The 24,343-nt window shown below is 38.9% G+C and overlaps 2 protein-coding genes across 2 annotated transcripts in view; one reads left to right on the forward strand and one right to left on the reverse strand.

Moving 5' to 3' along the window:
- The window catches only part of LOC106915027 (formin), a 56,153-nt gene extending 49,850 nt beyond the window's left edge, over positions 1 to 6,303 (reverse strand). The window contains exon 1 of the mRNA XM_088002888.1: positions 3,681 to 6,303. Within this exon, the coding sequence (XP_087859014.1) occupies positions 3,681 to 5,250 (1,570 nt within the window). The 5' untranslated portion in view covers positions 5,251 to 6,303. The remainder of the gene's footprint in view (positions 1 to 3,680) is intronic.
- Positions 6,304 to 9,715: 3,412 nt separating this feature from the next.
- LOC106905108 (ryanodine receptor 3) overlaps positions 9,716 to 24,343 on the forward strand; it is a 114,916-nt gene continuing 100,288 nt past the window's right edge. The window contains exon 1 of the mRNA XM_088002843.1: positions 9,716 to 9,763. Within this exon, the coding sequence (XP_087858969.1) occupies positions 9,716 to 9,763 (48 nt within the window). The remainder of the gene's footprint in view (positions 9,764 to 24,343) is intronic.

Raw genomic sequence — 24,343 nt, forward strand, 5'->3', positions numbered from 1 at the left:
TTAATTGAATTGATTGCCTGCCATGGTTGAGGTTCAAGGAACGGCGGCTGCAGGTGAACGCTCAAGGATCTGCATCACTCTGCCTGACAGCATAAGCAGAAAGCAGCCCGAAATGAAGCTGACTTGAGTTGTCATCAAGATTCAGCTTTAAAGTCTGATTAGACACATAGCCCGAAGGTAAAAGGAAGCTTTATTTTGTTTCACCTCACTGGCCGTGATTTAGGAGATAGGGAATTTGGCAACCCTCCCAAACTGAGATGGAAGCTGCATGACACTGAAAAGAGCTGGTTGCGAAGAAAAAAAAACAAAAAAACTATGGGACGCCACATAACTGAAATTTTCCAGGGAGAAAGTTATTCATTGAGGAAAGATGGTTAAATGTTATAAGAAAAAGGACCTTTGTGCCTTTTTTCCTGTTTACAAAAGACACTCTTGTGCTGTGTTTTGGTCTAATGGACTACAAAATTGTTATTGAGCAGGTCTTTGTCTTCAGTGTTGGTAACAATGTTTCTTTAGTGTGCACTAGAAGGGAGAACTCATGGGAACATTGCAGATAATCTCATTAAGGCATTGGTTGTCATATGTCAGATAATAATAAACAAAGACTTGAGGGAGAGAAATGTTGAGAAAGGATGTAAGTAATGTTGCATTCATTAGACACCGTTAACCCCGGGAACATCTGAAAAATAATGACTTAAGTACGTTTTTGTTTTTCAACTTCAAAACTGCACATACCTACATACCTTGTACTTTTCTTTCATATCAAATCTCAATCTAGCCATAGTGATGCTACTTTTGACATTGTTTCTGTTGAGATGGGTCAGTTATTATATGTAAATTAGGTGTGACTACCTCTTTTCTGATCATACCAATTTCTTATACTTATGTGTTCTGTTAGGACAGAATATTAAACATATGTTATCTGACAAGAGTATTAAATGTGAAATTGTCATTGGCATTATGTATGATTTTATGTTATGTGTTGTTTTATTGTGAAAGAAAGGGGGAAAAAATGCATATGCATTTGAACTAGTGTAGAATAATGTGACATTTCTTGAGTCTTCTGGATGCGTAATATAAAGGTTTCCATATTTTACCATACAGGCTGAGGTGTACAACAATTAACACATGATATAAAATAAATAATTACCTCTTTTAAAATTCACTATTACTGCCTGCATAATTACACCCATTAATAGGGAGAGCTTCATTAGGGAAGCTCAGATTAAAGGGTTTGGAAGATAATTAATTCAACCTTTATACTCCATAAAGGTCCAGGCTCCACACAGATCCACTTACCCTCTTCGCCTGATCTCTGATGTTCATTTATATGTGTTAACATCTGAAGTGCAATCAATAATGAAGCACCACCAGGGGAGTTCACGAAACGGCTAATGTCCAGCCAGAAAGAGAATCTGTGTAAGATTAAAGGTTTAAGCTTCAATAGTTAGACTGCAGAGGATGTAGAATGAGGACAGCACAGTGTAAGAAACAGCTTTGGCTCACAGCTACCATTATTACTTCAGCTGTTTCGTTGGCTGTGCTAACTGATCGAGTAACCATGGTGAAAGAAGCTACAACAACAGCAACAAAAGGGTTAAAAACAAACATCCTAGAATAACAGAGCATGGCAAAAGTATTCAAACCCCTTCAATTTTCACTCTCTCTCTCTTTGTAGAAACAAAATTAGATGCACTGTATTTCAAAGTAGCATAAAACTGTAAATGAAAGGAATAAGAAAGATGTTTTTCAAATATTTAGCAAATAAAAATATTACAGACTACGTTTATATTCAGCTCTCTTTAGTCTGATATCCCAAAACTAAATTCAGTGCAACCACCTTAGATAATCTGAAAATGACTAAGTGGTATGCAAAATACTGTAAAACACTCATCTTAATCTGTACTAATCCCAAAAAACAGATACACTGGTTCTGAAAAATTTTGTTCAATAAGCAACAAAATTGCTTAACTGCAGGAACTCTCACGTGGAAGTAAATAAATCATCAAATGAAAAAAAAGTTCAGTGCAAATGTGCAAAAGCCTTTGAGTTGAGCTTTTTCAATGCTTCAGCAAGACATTGAACCAAAACGCACACCCAAAACGAGATTAAAAGCTTAAAGAAAAAGACTTTTGAAGTTGCAAAGATGCAGTATATATGTATCTTGTGCAGTCTTGTGTGAATCTGCATGCTTCCATTTTTCTATCATGTTGCTGCTGGCACCATTTTCATCCACTGAGGGACAATAAAGGACAAAGAAAAAAATAAATCCTATTGTGTTCTGTCTAGAACAGATTTTTGCCTTTGCAAAAAGAACCTTACTTAATTCTAACAGCTAGAAAGCACAGCAATCGAAAAATGGGCTAAAAATATCAACAGGTGCACATATAAATCAAAAAGACCAAAAAGGAATATTTTGAGGCTTTCTTATACATTGTGTAAATCTTAAAATCCTGAACCATGCATGAAGGGTTAATTATCGTTTTCCTTCTAGACTGGCTATTAAGTTTGAGAGTCCTGACCTTGTGATAGGCTAATGACTTCCTTCTTGATTGTTCTTATATAAAGTTTAAATAACTATAATGACGTTTAACGTTTAAGCACATTTTTTTAAAGAACACAGTAATTACTCTTAGAAATGATAGTTAAAATCATAAAGCATGGGCACCTCAAAGGTGTTACCATTTTATGTTGTTTTGGTGTGTGACTAAAGTGAATGTGTTCCGAATTTAAATCCACATGGGGACAACACAGACTGATGTAAAAGGTACACAAATGTCAAGGAGCTCCAAAGACAAATAGGGAAAAAATCCCAGAAAATGATAAAAAGTCACAAAGACATCTCTGAACAGGCTTACAACGTCACTGTGGCTTTTGAAAGATTACATATAGAGAGGACATTGTGACCGCTTAAATCCATCTATTATACTATTGTCAGATTTACATGCACCAAGATAGATTACAACAGCATGGAAATAAGAAAAGCTCTAATCCTTTTTTATGCAGCCTCTTGCAAAGCTTTATGGGTTTAAGTTTTAGCCCCCTTTGTTTCCAGTTACATAAATGGGATATGAGTGGGGAGGAGGGAAAGCACATCCTCAGAACATCACTTTGGGAATGCTTGAGTTAAGTCTGCGCTCACGTGAACTCGGGTCAGGTCAAACTTGGTGTCAACACAGTCTTTGATCCAGGACACTCCTACTAATCTCTGCTCTCCCTGTAGCGCTGAGGAAGTTATAATGGATCATCAACAAAACTGTTCTCAGGACCCGCTGCCCTGTTCTGGCTCTGCTGGAGAGTTTCTAATTTGTGGTCACATGTATAACCCAAAACCAGAGCGGCAAAAAACATCAACAAAGAGATCCTGCATAGCAGCTCTCACATTTTGCACAAACCAAACTATTAGAGAACAGCTCGAGTGACAAAGTGAAATTTTCTTTGAGGAAAATGAATTCAAGAACCATGTCAAGACAAATCCAAACAACTGAATCTCTTTCAAGCCATCACTTTTTGTTCTTTGAACTCCAGTGGCAGAACCGTGAGATGAAGGGCTCACTCTGACAAACACTTCTTCATGCTGCACAGGTGATAAAAGCAATAATATCTCTATCCCCATCCGAGCAGGGAGTCTGTACATGAAACGTTTTTTTTTTCACTGTGTGATTTCTGAAAGAACTCACCTGTTGTTGTGGAGTTGCTGGAGGAGTTTCGCTTGGAGATGCTTGGCCACCTGTTGAGGTCCAGATCCAGACGAGTGACAGTCCGCTTATTGCCATTCCTATCGATGACTTCAGTAAAGCTTTTGGGTTCATCGGTGTTGCTGGAGCTGTCTCGATAGGAGTCTTCATCCTTATCTGAAAGTAGGACGATGCGGTGATTGAGCTGCGGGCTGAGCTGCTTGGAAGACAAGGGGGACAGCACAGGAGACATGCTTTGGAGGTTGTTGGAGGCCGGGAAAGATGTGTTGAAAACTCCAGCGAGAGAAGGTGAAGAGGGGCTCTTTGATTTGGATCTGACTGGTGCTAAGGGCTCTGCGGTGTGGGAAAGGGGCAGTCGTAACCCCTGAGGACGTTTGTTACCATTTTGTTTACCCACTTCAAGCCGGTAGTCTCCATTTTTCGTTCCCCACTCTCCAATCTCCTGTTTACTCCCACTGGTCCCTGGATGTTGCAAAGCTCCGTTAGCATTTGCGTGGCTGACATGGTGAACTTTACCTTCCACGTCGTGTAATTTTGCAACGACCCTGATGCCTGTGTTTCTTTGGTTCATATCGCTGTCCAGCTGATGCTGAGCAGAGTTGTTGACAGTTAATCCATTTGCAGCCAACGTCTCCACCGCAGAATCAAACCTTTTAATGGGACGGAGGTTGCCTCCACTCTGTCGTCTGTTCAGGCCCTCTATCAGGCTGCAAGAGGAGGATGCGTAGCCAAGTTCACCGTCACATTCTGAGAAATCGCTACAGAAATCCATGACGGGGTCAAAGTTCTGGTTGTCCTCCACGAAGTCCCAGTTTTCTTGAGTAGTCCGGAAAGGTTCCTCCACTGTAACGATGAGTTTACTGACTTCTCTAACGTTAGAGCTGCTTGGGGTGCTGTCAGACACGTAGTCAGAGGCTTTTTTCTTTGGGGTTTGTTCTGCTTGTAAAACTGCAGATGTGGATACTTTGTAGTCTGTTGGAAGCTCCACATGTGATTGTCCTTTTGTAGCTTTCTTTTTCATCTTAGTGTGTTGTAAATCCTCTGGCTTGTCAAGCTTCTTGCCTCCCAGCCTCTTCACCTTTTTGCTCTTAGCTGCACCCTTCTTACTCTCAGACATCGGGCAGTTGCTGTCGCCAAGCACCCGACCTCCAAAGGGAACTTCCTGATCTTCCTCGCACTCCTGGAATTTCATATCCTGGTTGCCCATCTTGACTTTGCTAGCACAATCCTGACACAGGGATAACAGATCCACCAGCAACTGGTGGTGCTCAGCCGCCAGCCAGCAGAGCTCGGCGACTGCTTCTTTTGTTGCCTGCTGGGAGTTTAAAAGTTTCCCTGAGGAGTCAGAAGACTGGCCTCTTTGTTTGGACACAGCCAGATTCTGCTTTCCCCAGTCATGGTTATTACCGCTGCTTGCTGAATGAGAGGTGCGGCTCTTGTATTTGAAGATGGGGGCCCGCCTCTTGGGAAAGTAGAGACTGACGTTGCTTAGCTCATAGATGGGTTCATAGAGAAGCAAGATGGTGTGTGTGCCCTCCATGATGGGTCCCATGCTAGTTATTTTAGTCGTGTGAGTAGGAACTGAGTGCAGAGGAACATCTCAGGCTATTCATCATCCAGGTCTGATATTGTCCTAGAGAAAGTAGCACACAGAAACAAATCAGAAAGATAAATTAAGAGACGGCACAGTCCATTTCTACCAAAAATGTCTCTAAGAAAAGACATTACTTTACCAGAGCCAATTTAAGAACCACAGGTTGAACCTTTGTGTTCAGCTGTCTAAGAGGATCTGGAGGCCAAAGAAGCAATAGCAATTTTTTTTGTATGAGTCTAAATGTATATGACTTCCCACCAAAATAATCTGTGAAATGGACAAAAAAAAAAAAAAACTTACCACACAAAATACTGTCAATTTGTAATTGTAATGGGAACATGTGGAAAGTTTAAGAGTGAGTGTATTTCTGCAAGGTACTAGAAGTTGTGACTTAGCAACTCAGAACAAATGGTTATCTAAATTCCAAACTAATATAAAAAGCCCTTCATTTTTATTTATTTAAATTTGTCAAAAATCTACTCGATCTAATATAGTTTGAAAACTAAAATATGTCCTTATACTCAGTGCTCTTATTTGCATATTTCTTGAGCTTTCAAAAATAATAGGAAACAAATTCTCAATTTTTAAGACTGTTTAGGAGCCTTGTAATTCACTTTACCCTCCTGCAGGTAAAAAATAAAATAAAATAAATAAATAAAAACACCAATGCACTATTGAAGACCATCTTAAGTCGTCTCACAAACTGGGCCCTCCACACTGAAACTAATACTCAACACACCCCAACCCTGCCATTTTTCACCACACTGTTTTTGAACGGCCTTCTGTCCTCAATATCCACACTGTCAAGTTTCTATAAGCACATAAAACATTTCTGAACCGCAATTCATCAACATTTTACAAGCTGCAGCTGGCAGAGTCACGCAAAGTGACGGGACATGCAAAAAGCCCCACGCTGAGATGCCTTCAAGCATGATTACAAGCACAATCTTACATTTATGCTGCAAATGTTACCCCCTTCCAAATGTTTTTGCCATAACATAATCCCGTGGGCCACTGTCACCTTGCAGCAAACACGAGTATTGGTCAGCATTAAAATGGCAGTATGCATGTTTACAATATCCTTCCAGATTGGGTGGATCTACAAAACACTACAGCTGAAATCGACGAACATTGCAGTAACTTTATTGTAATTTGACATGTATTACACAGAAACTGCGAATCCTCCTCTTATGACATGTTACTATGCTGTATTCACTGTTTGAAGCTTAAAATAAAGAACAATCGTCTGCAACTACAGACGGTAAAACTACCACCAGGGTAAAACATAAACAGTTACTCACCCGGTTTGATGGAAAGGCAAAAAAATATATATATTTCCTCACATCTCTGTTCTGCGGCCAGCCAATGCTCACCGCTGCTTCTCTGGACCTGCGTGCTGTGATCGACAGAAGCTTTGACCAATAGCAAAGCGTCCCGCTGGCTCCCTGCTCTCTGGTTGGTTGGGTGTCGTTTAAGGGGCCAACCCACAGTTTGAGTCGGTGCAGCTGCAGCTTGCAGGTAGTCTACGACATGAGATGGGAGCCACTCGGTTCCAGTTGAGCAAAAACAGAAAGATCGGCTGCACTTAGCTGTTAGCAGTTATCACATAAAAGTCAGCGCTGTCACAATCGTCCCGGTCAACTGAAATAATAAATCCACATTTTATTCAACTGCTGATGTGTCACTATGTGTTGTGAAACAGAGACATCTAGTGGCGAGTTTGTTCATCAATCACTAGAATCTATTGAATTAAATAGTCTTATGACTATTTGTTTGAATCAGGCATGCCATATATTTAATATGAATTTTTAAATTAATAAAGCGTAGGCATGAATGAATGAATATATTAATGGATGAAGACAACATGAAGAAATATAAACCCTCATATTTTACATTTTAGAGGAAAGTTTTACACGTTTTATTTTAAACTGGTCAAACTACTTTTTGGTTGGCCTGACTTAAAAAACCTTAATTGGTGCCAATAGATAATTTGTAAAAAAAAAAAAAAAATCATCCAAAATAAACATTCCACAGGAAATCAAGTGCTGTTTTATTATAAATCTTAGTGATTTTGGACTAAGTACACTTTTTTGTGTGTGTGGTTTTTTTTTTTTTGTCTTCTTTTTAGGTTTTTCTGATTCAAAATCAAAGCTTTTTCAAATGAAGGACATATATTTATTGTACACCTGTGCAAAGCTCATCATTTATCATTTGCCAACAGAGGTACATTGTGTGGGTTTTAAAAACTCAATATGGCTTTATTTATATAGCCTTTTTCAAACTTCATTGAAGTGCTGAACAAAGGTCCAAAAGGAAACCTACATTGCTATGAAATGTATTAAAACATGAGTCAGTTTTGAAGAAAAAGATTTAAGTACATTCAATTTTCTGACAGACTAAATAGATCAAAATGAAAAAATGAAAATAAAATGGAGTAAGAATGTTGAAAAGTGTACGAAACTAGCAGTTAAAATACACAATAAATCTGGGGGAAACATGCTCAAGTAAGTCGAAGCTGAAGGTTACTCTTAAGTATGTAATGATTTTTCTGGGATGCTAAATAATTTTTAACTCTTGTAGCCAGGAAGGAACTAACCTATTTTCTACTGAGCTACAAATTTTACCGAAGGACAGAAAAATAACGCTTAAAATGAAGAAACAGAAAGTAAGCACAGTGATAATTTTTAGCTAATTTAACCATTTCTGATGCTTTCAATGTGCTATAAGTGGGTTTGAAATACGTGTTAGTAATACTATTGTCCTGATTTGACTCCTGCATAACAGTAATTGTGATGTTTAAGTTACTTTTGAAAAGGACATTTTTTTTAGCATATAACAGTCTATTTCCACATAATTAAATAACTGGATAGGCCTCACATTATGGAAGTAATGTGACTGATTGCTATGAGTTCCTCTTCATGAACAGAATCACAGAAAGAAATTAAGTTTTTCAATATCTAATTTGTTCAGATGTATTCATATTGAATAAACTATCAAATGTTATTGCACTTAATGTTTATGCATTCTTGTCTTCAATGTAACTTTAGAAAACAAGGTAACTTAGTCAAATGTTATTTGTTGTGTCAACAGCTGAAAATAAACCATACATAATAACTGCTTGATGCAATGTTTATACATATCCACAAACCTGAAATAGAACAGAGAAACAACTTTTGTATGAACAATAAAGAAACTCCATGTATAACTTCTAACTTGAGCACTTTAACAAGCACTTCTATATAGTCATTTTTCACTTTACACTTAAAAATACTTTGTGATAACTTAAACCACCATACACCATCCAGAATAATTTGATTTAATTTGTATGAGTTTCACTTTATGAAGGAGTCACTGAAATAAATTAATTTTTTTTACTATCTAATTTACACAGATGTATTCACATTACATCAAAAAATAAAATAAAAACATAAACATATTTGGTCCTAAAAGAAGTAACTCTACAGTAAAGCCGGGTCCTAAGCAGTTCCTAACTTAGGCAATAGAGGGCAGCATTGCATCATGGAAGAGATTATTTATACTGGATCTCTGGAAAGAGGTGAGTTGTGTTGTGGCGGCAAATTAGATCAGTTTGTTGTCTAAAAAAAAAAAAGATAAATATTTATTTGTATTCATTATCGATTAATTGAGTTTAATGTGACTTCATTTGTAAGTTGATAGATAATTTTGAATCGAAAATAGAATGTCATTTTTAAAATGTTAAGAATAAAATGTTAAAAATGCATAAACAACATTCTCATTAGGCACAAGTCATTTCAGAGTGAATTAATAATAATAATAATAATAATAATAATAATAATAATAATAATAATAATAATAATAAATTGATCATCTGTTAGAAGAGGAAATAATGCATTCTCTGCCCAGAGATGTGAAGACATTTCTGCAGAAAGCATTTTAAGTCCTCCTCTCTCTCTCAGGCTTGCAGCGGAGCAGCGGTTGTGCAGCAGGAGCCTGTGTGGGAGCAGCAGGGCGCTGACCATGGTGCTGATCTAGACTCTTAGTGGAAATAGCACCTTCTCTGAGTTTCCTGCTGGAAATTCCAGCTCAGCATGCTGCTTGGCAGATAGGGCGGGAAAAAAACAACAACCCCAGCTTCGCCTCCCCGTGCTAGACTCCATTCAGTCGCTAATTGTTTAAATATTCGCGCTTTCACCGCCGTGCCGATAAGCATTGACGGTGACGTCGAAGATAAAGAACCCCGGTGGCCGCTGTTTCTGCGTTGCACCGTCCCCACCGATGCTGACACGCACTCCTCCGCCGGGCGGCGAGCGGGGCGTAAGCACACGGGCTTGACTGACACATGCTGCGGTATTCTCCCCGCTGTATGGCCGTGGATTAGCTGTATGCTAATATCGACAAGGGGAGCGGAGCCAGCGGAGTCTGAACGGGCTCCTTTGCAGCCATGGCTGAAGGCGGAGAGGGAGAGGATGAGATCCAGTTCCTCAGAACTGTAAGTAGCCACAGTCACATTTCCTGCTGCTCATCCGGTGCCTGAGGAATTTTATGTTGTCCAGTCTTTCATTTATGGAACTAGGTGATTATTTCAATTGATAACCTGTCATTGACATGCTGTTTTCATCAGGCAGCCTTTGATAACCCTCTGCCTGTTCGCAGATCTTACAGGCGGTATATTCCCCTATTGTTTTGCGCATGGCTCGCTGTCAGCTATTGTCTTTTCCTGCAGTCTCTGTTTAAAGAAGTTATCAAGAGCAATATTTCTGATGTGGTAAACTTGCCTTTTGCACCTCGCTGCACCCTTGTTCTCATGTGCTCACAGCTGCTACTCAAACACATTTGGATTTCTCTTGAAATAACAGAAGAATTTGAGATCTGCTTAGAAATACTTGAGGAAAAAAAATGAAGCGTATACTGAAGCCGGTTTTTAATGCATTGTGCTGCACTGGCTGGGTAAGCTGCCTGTCCCAGCAGCAACCCCAGGGGTTCTTTGCAGCATGAGCTAAGAAGCACATTTCCTAATAAAAACTAGTCCTCATGGCTCATGCTGTTTTACTTGTTGGACTCGGAGTCAAAATAAATACATTCATAAAAAGATAAATAAAGTAGCCCTTAAAATAACAACAGTACAACATGGGTAGGCATTGTATCTAAGCAAACAATTTACTAGTTAGTGCAGTAGAATAATAGAAACCAACAGATTGAATAGACATGCATACGGCTGATCTGTGTTGAATCGTCAGTTGAAATCTGTGAGCAGATAATGAAGCAGTGGCAATGTGGGGCTTAATCAGCGCGATGATTCTGTGAGCAAAAACAGATGTCACACAGACCCCTTATCTAAAGGCAAGTAAGAAAACATACATGCTAGTTACTGTAGCACCGCTTGCAACACTGTTGCCTTGCAGTAAGAAAGGTCCGGGTTCAGATTCTGGGCTGGGGTTTAAAAGTTCTCCCTGTGGGAGTCTTCTCTAGAGGCTGTCTGACTTTCAGTCCAAAAAAAACTGACTTTTAGGTTAACTGGTCTGTCTAAATTGCTCTTAGGTATGAGTGTGTGTGTGTGTGTGTGCACGCAGATCAGATGGAATACACATTCAAATACTTGAAGATGTCACGGCGGAGAAAATTCCATTTGAAATTGATGTTGCAACAAGACTGCAACCCCAATTACATCAATAAGTGAGCGGCATTTTGGTTCTAGGCCAACAAGGTTTATGCTTTTGAGTGGCCAGCCCAATCCGCACACCTTCTTCTGTTAGAAAACAGTGTTTTTCCGAGGGAAAACCAGGAAATGCAAATGAGACGTGTGATGCAGTCCAGTTGTCATGGGCTAGAACATATGCTTATAGGTGCCAGAAATTGGTCATGCAACTAAGTGGTCGTTCAGTTTTCAGAAACATGGGTTTAAATCTAAATATCAGGTCAATAGTTCATAAGCAAAATAATTCTGAATTTTTAAAAACAGTTGCAAATTAAATGAACTAAACAATTAAGACTTGTAAAGAAAAATGCAATATGTCTATTCTTTACCACTTTCTGTTGATGGACAACTTCATGTTTTGATTTGGAAAAACAGCTTGAAACTATTCCTAGTGCTCTTTTTAAAATGAAAATATGGATTGTAAGCTTCACTTGAATTTTTTTATACATGCTGCTGCTGCTATTGTTTTAAACAAGAATATATTTCAAAACTTAAACAGGCTTCAAATCATTGTTTACCAGCACCGCCATGGAAGCACTTGTGGTTTGGATCAAGTGCATTTCTTTTGCGGAGATTTAGCGTTGAAGTCCGCGTAAACGCTAAACGCTTACACAGATTGACAATTCGAGACACATCAGGGCTGAAAATGTATGCTTATACAGGATAGACAAAAGAGCCGGGATCTGGAGGTCTTCCAGAGAGCCCCCCCGAGATAGTAGGAGGTGTTTGGTTGCACATATCACAAGCACTGCTGCTTGTGGTCTCTCTTTATTAAGCTGCTCACAGATGCGCAACCTGCTGCGTACTGAAGCAACCACTGCATCACTGTTCTTATTTTATTTATTTTTTTTTTTTTTACCCAAGCCACAGCCAGATCCTCTAATTTAATTCAAATTTTTGAGTCTTACATCAGGCTGCTTGCTTTAAACAAAAAAAATCCCCAGTATGAAAAGGGCAAGTGAAAATAAACATTATCAGAAGGTGAAAAATAACATATCTTTAGTTTATTTTCATTTATAAGGTAGCTGGAATAAAATCAATACTTACCAGCAAGTTGTGACCTGGCTTGCTCTTTATCAAGGTCGTTGCTGGCTCAGGCAAAAATGTAACACTTGTTCTGTGTTACCTTAACACAAATTAGGCAACACAGGAACTGTCTTCCACCAAGTACATTCATTTGTCATGAAATGGTGAAACAAAGGAAGCAGTGAAAGGTTACAAAAAATAATAAAGGAGAAAAATATAAGAAAAAAAAAATCAAAATGCAAATGTAACAAAAGAAATGTGAATAAATAAAATAAGAAAATACGTGGATAAACAAACAAAACACATCCACCTCCATGCTTTGGAGTTCCTTTTCGAATGCTGCATTTGGGTTATGTGTCCTCCTTTTTTGTGTCCATATAATTGAGTTTTATACTAATCTGCTCAAAGAACATGTTTCCTGAGATGCTGGTCTTTACTTTTGTGGCAAACTTTGAACTTCTGTGTTTATTCTACCAAACCAAAAATGTTCCTCCTTGCGCACTTCCCATGGATCTTAAACTTATGCTGTGCCTTAAATGTGCTGCATAAGACATGCACGTTCATATCAAATGCATCAAAGGCCTGGTGTGGGTTTCTGACGTCGTAGTGTTTTTGGAGATAGTCTTCTTTCTGAAGGCCTGACACAGCTCTTTCAGTCTCTATGAAACTGTGGCGTTCACTCTCACTTAAACAGTCAAGAATGCTCTTTCTAGATGTAGATGTGAGTAATTATGTTCATATATGAAATGCCTATGTGTGATTTTACCTATTTTAGGTTCAAATAAACGTTTGGGTGTCATTTATTTGTCAACAGAAACGGATGTCCTTTTCTATCTTTTTCTATCTTTTACAAAAACATATTTTAAACAGCTTTAATTGTGTGGTTATACCTCTTTAAATGTTCATTACTGTTAAAACTGTTATTGAAAGGAATCAATATATTATGTATTTATATGGACAAATATGTTAGAAAAACACAAAACCTTTCTTAAGCTCTTTTGACAACTATACATCAGTCATTTCTTTAACTCTACCGTATATAACGTCATTTCATATTTCACATTTTGCCTTTCCTGTTTGATAAATGTTTTTATTTAATGGATAGAGGAACTGCGCAGGCCCTTGTTTTCAGATTTAAAATCGTGTTCTAAACTGGCTTCTCCAGAGCCAGACTCAGTTCGAATAAAGGAAGCAAAAAGTGTCAGGCCGTTCCTTATTGAACCAGCTGATAACATTCGGGCTATTTTTCCAGATAGACAGTGAGTTTTCAGATGTACCTTCCTTTTTCTAAGAAAAACCTGATACCGCCTGCTTATTTTTTTTCCCCCTGCAACGGCACAACCTTTTAAGCGCAGCACAGAGAGGTCAACACATCAGCATGCGTGCCACTTCAAATAGAGCTGACATTTCAGCATCATTTCTTCTTTTTAAGGGCCTTGAACTTAAATGCCACACACAATGCACACTACTTTCCTCTTCAGCCAGCTGTGGTTGTTCTAAATGTATCTGTTTTGGTTCAATTTGTCAGATTCATGAAAAACCAAAAAAAAAAAAAAAAAAAAAAAATTCCCCTCAGTTCTTGCTCTGGGAGAAGAAAACGTGAGAAAACCAACATGAACCAACAGAAAACTCCAGTTGCTTTGGAAAAGCTGGCTTTAACAGCTTGTTGCATTTCTCCACAGCAAATCAGCTGATAGACTGGATGGTGTTTGGGAGTTTTAAGTGTGCAAAGTAGTGTGTGGTGAATGCAAATGCAGAGCAGTTGCCGTGTGGCGCAGTCAGGCTGCATCAGATGTGCCACGGCAGAGCACAGCAAAGAAATTATTCATCATCTAAGCAAGACGCACAGCATAATAGTTGAGGGTAGAGAAGAGGAGCATAGATACAACCTCAGCATACGAATCCGTGCATAATTTACATGTGCAAAGTCATTCCTTTAACCATGGCTTAAGTCAGCTTTATAGAAAAATACCACAAATTCCCTCTTCCAACAAATGCACGGAGACACATCTTGCCTTTATATTTTGTGGACATGTAGCTAATATTAAAATGTTTACCATTATTGGAATCGGGGAATGTGATGAAGGAGTTTTCAAACTGTCTTTTCTCTAACAACACAAAGTAATTTCCCTGGAGTGGAAGCAGAAATCACCCCTACCAGACCGCTGCCTATAAACCCAGCTCAGTGGGAGGAGAGGTGGGAAGAGGAGAGCAGGAAAAAAGAAAAAAAAGAGCTACAATATCTCTAAGCCATGGGTAATTTGATGTTGCGGGATGAGGAACAGTGCAGTTTGTGAGGCTGGAGATACGAGTAGCTTCTCCTGCAAACAGCTCTCTAATTTCAGAGGGAGAGTCTAATAAGCCTTTAAATTCTGTTTTGTCCTGTCTGCAAGCGCCCTCAGATGGTTCATCTCCATCAGCAATGGCTTCATAACAAGCAGTAGAGTGAATAAAATATTACCCTACAGTTGCATTGCTCAGGGTGCTCATTACATAAGGGGACTTTTCCAAATGAATTGCTTTTTCTAGAGCAGAAAAGAAGAATTTAAGGCAAACTTTTGCTCCCAATTTACTTTTCTTTCCATTTAATTTAAAATCATAACGGAAGGTATTTCATACCTATTGTTATTTTTCTTTTTTTATGCAAAGGTAAAATAGGACGTACACACTCCGATGCACATGAACAGCCTCTCCATCGTGAGGATCCCTGCTAGGCGAATATCAAATTCTGGGGATCTATTAGCAGTTTGAGTGGGTGTAGCGACTTTGAAAAGGCCAGACTAGGGCTGTGACTAATACACTGTGGCAGTGCAAGGCTTGTTTATGTGAAGGCATAGACCTCACTTTGCATCCAGGCGATGATTGTCGATGCAGCACCGCAGAGGAATAATGCAATGAGCCATCACAAGCTGCTTCAGAAGAAAGACGGCGAGCGGAAGAGCCATGAAGCGTTAATTTCAGATGAAGCCTTGGCCTAAAATGCAGAGTTGTGTACCTCCTGGCTTGGTGTCTCTGTTCTATTCTTACATTGATCTTCACTTATTTTTCTGTATTTTCTTTTCTGCATTTGCTTTGTTTAATTTGTTTGTGTACCTTGTTCTGTTTTTTTTCCAATTTATGTACTGAGCTGCAACAGCTTTTTATGTTACTGTGGTTGACTCAACAGGAAGCAGATGCAGGCCAATACAGACGTAGAGAATGTGCTGAAGACAGATTTTGAGAATTACTAGGACCTCCAACAATCATCTTAAAATAAACATAGCTGAAGCATTTTTTTATTTATACTTTCCGTTTGAGTTGATCTGAGTTTCTAGGAATCTCTAGTTAGTAATCCGTGATTTTCTAGGCTTTATTGTATGATAAAACAGTTCATGTGGGACTGAATGTGTAGAAAATCACTCCCATTGCTGCGTATCATGGTGTGTCTGTGATGCCGTGTGTCTGCTTCTGTTTCAAATGCTCTGGGACCTTATCAGGAGTGTAAGGCATCAGGAACTCCTCGGAAGAGATTTGATCTTGAATAATGATGAACAACTGAAAATTGGTCGTCGCTGGGTCTTTCATCAGGATAATAACCCATAAAATGTGAACAAATCATTACAGAAATTATTTACCTGCCACAAAAGTAACCTTCACATGTGGCTGTCCTGGTCCTCAGACCTAAACTCATTGAAAAACCCTATGAGGTTTGGTGAATATGAAGAAAATGGATTGTCATACTCCAATCACTGAACTGCTGTTTAAAATGTTCATGAAGGCGTATGATATGACAGAAGCCTTTCCTGAAATACTCAAAACACTTTTCTTCTGGGCTACGTGAGACTCTCCAATTGCAGTGTAGATTTTTCTTATTTGGGTTATTGGCTGAAACTAAAACTCATTCACAGTTCTGAAAATTCCAATTTCAAGAGCTCAGCTTGCACAAATGTGTGTCCCGGGTGTCTGTGTGTGTGTGTGTGTTCCTGTGCGCTTGCAGCTTTTGTGAATTGAAGTGTTGTGTGATGAAGATGGACAGATCAGATAGGCCTGTGATGTAGTGGGGAATTAAGCCAGCAGGTCTGCCTGAACACAATCCTGTGTAAAGCTCCTATAATGAGCTATTGATTGCGCCACTAAATGAAGAAATTTCCTTCGTAATGTTGGTGGCATGCAGTAAACAGGCCTGACTAATCGGGTGTTTTAGGTAATGAATATTTGATAAGGCCATGTAAAAGACTTACTCTCACAGAGAGCTTTTTTTTTGTACGTTAGGGTCTCCAGGATTGCTGCCATTTATGTTTTTAGTTTTAATGTCAGGGGGACTTTGTATGACTGTGCTGACTAATGCATCTGTGATATCTTCAGTTTGAAGTTTCAGTTTCAGCTTTAGGAAACAAGCTGTGTATGAAGCTGAACAGAGACAGATTATGGAAAAAAAAATACAGAATGAAGTTTACTAATGATCTAGAATGTCCAGAGTTATTAAAAATAGATTCAGAGAAGACAAAACATAAAAAGACAAATAATAAATCAAGATAACAGTTTGGACAAACTATTGTTGAACAAACCTTTACCAAGACCAGTTTTGGAACAACGCATTTAATAAATGTAAACATAATTAACACAATTAGAGTCATGAAATTTACTTAAGATGCCACATATTTCCATTTAATATTACTAGAAAATAAACAAAATGCATCTGCAGGCCTTGACACTGAGACAGTAACAAAGAACAAAAATAGGTGTACACTCAAAAAGGTTGATTTGCTCATCTGATTTAGAAGATGCATAAAACAGAAGGTGAAATAAACAAATGGTGATATTGACTGGAATGCACGAAAACCGGGAAGTCAACTTAACAGAAGCCTGGGTATTTCTCAAATGACATGCAGTTCATTTAGGCTTTCGCCACTTATGCAACTGACATCCATGTTACTACAGAAACAGTGTCAGCGCTTGTAGGGTTTTACAGTGCATAAGAATCATTAAAAACACTGCTAGTGGTAGTGCATGTGAATCATTCCCCTCCTACATAAAGCAGCTCTGGTATGTGCTGCAATTATGTCCAATGTTCTATCTCCCCGCTGTGCCTCTAATAAACCACTTAGACGAGCGTTTACTGCTTTAATCTGCTGCTGTTCAGGCGCATTTGCAGAAGGAAGTTTAGTGACTTTAGAGTCTTATGTAAACCACAAAAGTCTGAATTTTACTGCTTGAGTGCCAGCTTTGGATGGATCTCTCCTAATCGCACTAGCGACTTTAGCGATTGTCATGGATGATTTGAACTGAATTGGCTGATGATGTGTAATCGTGTAATTTTATGGGACTTTCACATTATTGCAATGTGTCTGATCCCAAGTTACTTTCTTGTTTGTCTCTAAACATGCCTGTGTTTTTATCTGAGATGGCAGTGGCATTGCTCATAAAAGATTCAAGATTGCACCACGGCAGCAGTGACAAGAGGACTTTTTCCCACTCTATTGGGCTTATTGCTGCAGAGTCAACAGTATATTATGAGTAAATGCACTCAGCAGCATGCAGGCCAAGAGATTCATGGTTGTTGCATTTGCAGCAGAGATAATCAGTAATATACACATGCTTGCAAATAGATTAAGTTCCATGCATTTTCAGTCATCAACAACAAGAAATGTAGCTTTTCTTGTACTTTTTCTCAAGGCGCTCTGCAGTGCTTCTTTGGAGCTTTTTTTACAGTTTTGTTTGTACCTACCCCTGCAGGTGACAGACTGAGCAGAGGCTGTTCTTAGGCTGTGCATCGCTGCAGCATTTCTCAGTTTTTCCACATCCTTACTCCTGTTCTCTTTCAAATTAGAGAAGTGTCACTGTGGCAGTTTTACTATGAATCTGACTCTTCAAATGTCCCTCAGGAGGTTTTCAATGGCTTTCTCTCTAAAAGTATGCCAAATCATAGTCAAGAGGGTTGATTTTTTTTATGGTGAACAATTTTCCTGGAAGAGGAATTCTTTTGAGTCTTTTTTGCACAACGTCTTGTTTTTTCCAGACATTTCTCATATGAGTGTCCCTGTGTTGGTCAAATAAGCTCTTTGATTTAATATTTCCACTTTTCATGGCTCTATTCTTTGTGACACCTAAGTTAATACCAAACACACCTACCCATCTGTCATCTCTCAAAATTGTAAAAATTGATTGTGACACCCTGATCTCAGTAACACAGTAGATACAACGGTGCTGTGGTTGTTCTCCGAAAGTCCACCATCATCTTCACTGGTTTGAGTGAGTTAAGCTCCAGGTGGTTCTGACCACTAGTGGACAACCCAATCATGTTTGTATGCAGACTCAGTGGTCCTGGATCAGATGCTTACTAACTTCAGGAATTCCATGGATGGTTCCACTGACGAACTGCAACATCTCTTAATTACTCTGATATCCTTGATCTGTTCCTGGCCACTGTCCCCACTGCAGTGACGAGCGGTGTATGTAATCTTTCATGTTGACATCGGAAGAGAGGAGAAAACAAATATCTTCTTCTTCTTCTTGTCAATTTTATGGCGGTTGGCAAGAAACTTTTAGTAGCATTAGAAAACAAATATATCACTGTACTTTACTTATTTACTATATGGCTAGTTCCATGGCTGGCTCAGTGTGTCTTACTCTACAGTTGTGCAGTCACAATGTCTGGATCATGAGCGCCCCCTGCCATGAGGCAAGAGAACTGCCTGCCTCACCTCAAGTCTGTTCTCTGCCGTTTCTGATCGCTCCTCTGCACACAAAACATGATACACACAGCTGGTGACAAAAAAACACTGTACATTATAGACATAAGCTAAATTATGGAAAATTTAGCTTATGTTAAATGTTTTTTTAGCCATTTTATTGCCGGCGTACAGACAGGATGAACATGCTCCCATAGAATGGCAGCCAGTGCAGTTCGCGAGAGGTTGCGCAATCCCAGGTGAGGCTCAGCTCACTGCTGCCTCACCGGAGCATTTGAATGGGAAAATGGAAAATCCAGTGATTTTGAAGAAAAAAATTATCAGAATTGGTTAAGTTAAGTAAAAAATAGGTACTTTATAGTACAAATAGCAATATAAATGAAAATAGCAATATAAATGATTTTATTATTATTATTTTTCCATGATGACAGGTGAGGCTCTGCCTCACCTGCCTCCCCTGACCGCACGTCACTGCCCCACTGTGGTAAGGATCTTATGTATCTTCCTCAGATGTGAAAATAACCCTGGTTTACTATTGTATGTGCAAAAGGTTTTGGTTTGCATCTGCTCCCAATTCCTGCCTATTGGCTGGAGTGAGATGAAGCAGGCATTGATCAGAAAGTCCCAAAGTGGCCCAGGTGACATCGTGATATGCATCTTTTAAAGCTGTGTAACAGTAGCCCAACGTTTTTATCCCTTGTGGAACACCTAATATGCTTTCTGTATTTAAGAAGTTGATTGGAGGGGTTTGTGCTGCTAAATGACAAGGAAAAAAAAAAACAAAAAAAAAACGAATGCTGAGAAAGTATGGATGTCCCCCACCCCCGACATCTGTTTTCAGCTTAGTAAGCTTTATTTTAGCTTCTGATGTGGTGGGATGTAAACACCAGTAAAAACAGACGAGGAGAATTCATGTCTTCTGCAACACAGCAAGATCTGTACATCAACTTTCATCTATGTAAAAGCAGATTTCATCTCTCTGCTCTTTCCCCAGGAGCTCCGTGCTGTGGTCCACTTGAAACAGCTGGAAGCCTGGTATCACAGTACCGGCTGCGCTCACTGAGGCAAATTGTGAAACAGAGGGCAGTAGATCTGATGGAAGTCTGAGTTTGTCCATTTTGTTAGCGGACATTAGCCAGGTGGATTGATGCTAATGACGAAGCTTCACAGCCAGGCACACCTTTTTGTACCATGTTTACATCTCTCCACTAAATCCCATAGAGAGCTACGACTCCACTAACTAAGGTATCAGTGAAGTTGAGGTTGATGAAAAATGATAAAAAGATGCCCAGAGAAGACTGACTGATGCTTTGGAGTTTCTCTCTGGAATAGAACTGAGTAAAAAAGATACCTTTCATTGTCCCACATTGGGGAAATTCAAGTATAACAGTAGCAAAATGACAGGACATAAAGACTTTTAGATTCACACACAGATGAAATATATATATAAAAACTAACTAAATAAATAATATTGCTTTACGGTAAAGTCAAGGATTAAAACATTTACCGTTTTTGTTAGCAGTGAGTCTAACAGAGGAAGGAGATCCTATAATGCTCCTTTGTGCACATAGGATGCAGGGAAAGTGAGAGTGACCAAAGAATGGTGGCAAAGAGTAGAATAAAGACAAAAAGATGCAAAGTATAAGAGAGTGAAGCACTGAGGCTGCCATTGCCAGCACAATCCATGATGTATGCATTTCTTGGTATATTTCTACTTAATGAAAAATATTGGAGGTTTGAGGCAAAATTAAGCAGCTACATGAAATCTCTTTTAGGTTTGGAGACTTAACTTTACAGAATTCTTTCTTTAGGAACTGTTTAGTCTCAAGCCGATCAACTTGTGAGCAGAGTTCCAGTAAAATATTACGACATCTGTAAATAAATACATGGGAAGGATCAAGCCCATCAAAACATCTTAGCCAAGAAACAGGTTGTGGAACTGAAGTGTTTTGAACAGAACTAAATTAATCAATCTCTAGCAACTGGATACATTTCTTATCAAAGAAATCACACAAAATATTGAAATGTTGCCCCAGATGGTCCAAGGGTGGAAAAGAAGGAAACATGGCATTTTCTTTCTAGGCTAAACAAGCTGTATAAATTGGCTAAATCAACGGCACCCATACCTCACTTTGACATTCTTGGCTATATAACCAGTTCCTTCACTTCCTTGACCTAAAACAAAAGATAATCTCTTTTCCTGTACCACTTGGGACTTCCTCTACTGTCATACAGTTGAGAAGCGAGTAAAAAAACAAGCTTGACTTCCACGCACTGAAAGGCTACAAGGCTGTACCTATTAGTGCTGTTGTCTCTTTTTACCTCCACTGAGGATCAGCCACTAAAAAGTCAGCACATTGCTGATCTGGGAGGTAGAAGCAGCCTCTTCATACCTTCCTGTGCTCTGCTGCAACGAATTCACTCAGGAAGTGAGGCTGCATTTTGTGAACAGAACTAGTGGACAAGGGAAATAGTTTGCTCTTTTTGTTCTCTAGGGCCTACGGTGGTGCTGTAACATTTTGTCCCTCAGCATCGCCTGTGCGATTCTGTAGTCAGTGAGAGAGTGCGATAACATAGCAACCTCTATCCCATGGTAATTGTATCGCCTCAACTTGAACCTTCTGGGAACATTACAAGCATCTTAATGTCCTGTGTTATTCTTAAGTATGTGCTGTTGAAGCCTAAAGGCAACTGTACTTGAGTCAGACAATGAGTTACTGGAAACACCTGTACTTACTACAGCCAGAATCAATGCTCAGGACTGTTGAGTCCTGATCCATCAGATTTCATTGTCCTCAGTCAAGATTGAAATTGTTAGTATTCCTGGATGGAGATGGAGAGTTTTTTTTTTTATTGTTTGTGAGGAAACATCTGTCAGTTTCTCCCCGTTTACTTCTACAGAGATCACCAACGGTACTGCATAGATGACATTCGTAGCACTCCATCTATTTTCTATTGCAATATCTGTTTGGAAAAATATTCATTCATTTTTAATGGTTTTAACATCTGTTAGTTTTATGGAAGTTGTGAGATTTGCCAATTAACCAAGCTGATGGCTTACAGTCTCTTTTACCGCTTGGCCACATCTGCAATAAGCTTAGGAATATTTTAGTGGACCCTAGAATATCTTTTCTAGGCGTAGGATTTATAGGAGCCCTAAAGCAGGAAATAAGGGAATTAAGCACTTACTTTGGTGTTCATTTAAAGGCACTGCCAACAAAGGCAGAATACTGCTGTACGGTGTTTTAAAAAAAAACATTTTACTACCTCCCTGCTAAGAAATTCAGCCTTAATACCTCCAAACTAAAGGTATGTCATAATCAGCCTGCAAGGCTCAATTCAACGCTGTATAACCTTTCTCCTCAGATGACCTGCTATATGCAGAGCCCATTCACGTCACACTGACTTGTTTTACAGTATCTGCAGAGTGTAAAACGAAAACCAAAATCAACTGCAAAAACATTGGAGGACATGCAAGAGTTGGCTGCATCACCTTAGGCTATTTGTTTCACAGAGATCGTCGTACCTGTCTAATCTGGAAGATGGATTGCCTTGGTCCATATGGCTACTGCTGTTCACAGCTGTATAGTCTGAGTGTATTGTGATTGGGTAATTATGTTGCCCACTGTGATTAGAGTACCCAGGTCTGAGGCACAATATGTGCCAGACAACTCTCATATACACACCTACACACTCTGAAGCAGCTTTAGAAAATCAAATATGCACAGGACTGTTGAACTGGCTCATTTTAAATTATCCCATGGTGATATGAGAGTATGTTTTTGTTAACTTCTTGAAATTCAAGATGAGCCCTGTGTAAAAAGCATTTTGAGCAGGTCCATGCTCTCTTCCTGTTATGGGCTTAGAAATGTGAGCTAGAAACCTGAATTGATGTTGCATATCATAGCATTAGATCTGAAGCACAAAGTTTAGAAATGAATAAAACCAATTTCTCCACATAGTAAATCCAGTGCAGTACAGGCTGAATCTGCATACACTGTGTGTCTTCAGCCTGCCTCCTAGACCATCCAGCAACAAGATGTAAGGCTGTCACCCTCTGGAAAGCCCTTAAAGGAAGCCAAAATTTCACCTCGCGTCAACTTTAATTTGCTGTGTTTTCTTGGCCCTGGCGATGTTGTTGATGTGTCTGTCTGTGTGTGCTTTCTTCTCTCCTTCTGTGCTGCACTGGGGGCAGCATGTTCAGCAGTTTGCCCCGAGATGAGAGCATTAGCAGTCCCATTTACACAGCAACACTGAGTCATGAGAACAAAGCTTTCCTCCTCTGGTCCAAAGTTTTTTTTTTTGTTCCCTTTCTCTTTCCATCTCCACTGCTGTCACACCAAAGTGTGTGAGCGCATTAGGCTACAAGGCTGTGAATCACTACAACAGTAAACCAGTAATCTGCACCAGAATATTCTGGAACAAACATATCTCGCCTGACAGGACTATCTTCTGATACTGTAGCAGCATAATGTGAATTTACCCTTTTGTTAGCTATTTATATTGAGTTTCTAAGAGCAAACATGTTTTTGTGCAACCACTGTTTTAATCAAATATGTTTACATGAAGATATGCTGTACCGTGAAAAAAGTCCAAGGTCAAGTGAGTCATTCTTTAATGTTTTTATTTCCTTTTCAAATCATACTGTTGTGAAGTCTTTTTTTATTCCCGATTTCTAATCTTTAATCAAGCTTCATGAATTTTATCCAATGTCTTTCTTGGAATGTTATCTAATTAACTTGAAGACAATTGGTTTTATAAATAGAAATATGAAAAGTTGATTCACCTATTGTTGCAAATATATCTTTGAGTTTTGGGGGTATACATTTATCGTCTTTGCACATCAGCAGTCTGAATATTTTGGCAATTCTACTGCAATTGCTCAAGATAATTAAGGCTGATTGAATAGGTTGTGATCTTTGGGTTTCCATTTTGTCAAAGACCCTTAATTTGACTTCAGCTTGTAACTCGACTTAGCCAATCGAAGACAGAAATGTGCTTTGACTGAAAACCTTCCATATGCACCGCTGGCTGCATCTGAACAGGTGATTTCCTGCTGGAAACTGAAAGAGAGTCATTTTGAGTTTTGCAGCTTCCAACAGACTTTCAGGACTGCTCTGTATTTAACTCCATTTAGCTTCATGTCTCACCATGCAATCCTTGGCAGATTCTCAAAATAATGGTCTTCTGCCCAATTTCTTTTCTATTTTTAGATGCTGAATTGTGCCATAAAAGATGCTCAAAGCTTTCGATACTGTTTTGTAAAATAAACCTGCTAAACCTGAATTTCCAGCATCTGATAAGCTGACTGCAATTCCTGAAACACATTATTTTCTAATACAGTTAATTCTGCACATAATGCAGTTATTGTTCTTTGGTCCACTTTTCTTGTTTTTTAGAATGCTGGTAAATATACAGTCATTGTCAGTTGAAAAGGAGTGAAGAAACTGTTGAATCATAAAGAAAATCTTTCAAAACTTCAGAAAATCATTGACAATTTTAAGAAATTACAAGGAGGTGTTACTCCTTAAAAGCACTGTAAAAAATTAAGGATGGTTTAAAACTTTTATAAAGTACAGTTAAAAAATAAACTAATTTTTGTGAGCTCATAGTTCATGTGTGTGTGATACACCAGAAAGTTGGAGTGTGTACATAAAGAGCGTATACCAGTGCCCAG

The sequence above is a fragment of the Poecilia mexicana genome, unplaced genomic scaffold, assembly GCF_051168715.1.
Source record: "Poecilia mexicana isolate PSO_F unplaced genomic scaffold, ASM5116871v1 scaffold_22, whole genome shotgun sequence".
In the NCBI taxonomy this organism is placed as follows: domain Eukaryota; kingdom Metazoa; phylum Chordata; class Actinopteri; order Cyprinodontiformes; family Poeciliidae; genus Poecilia; species Poecilia mexicana.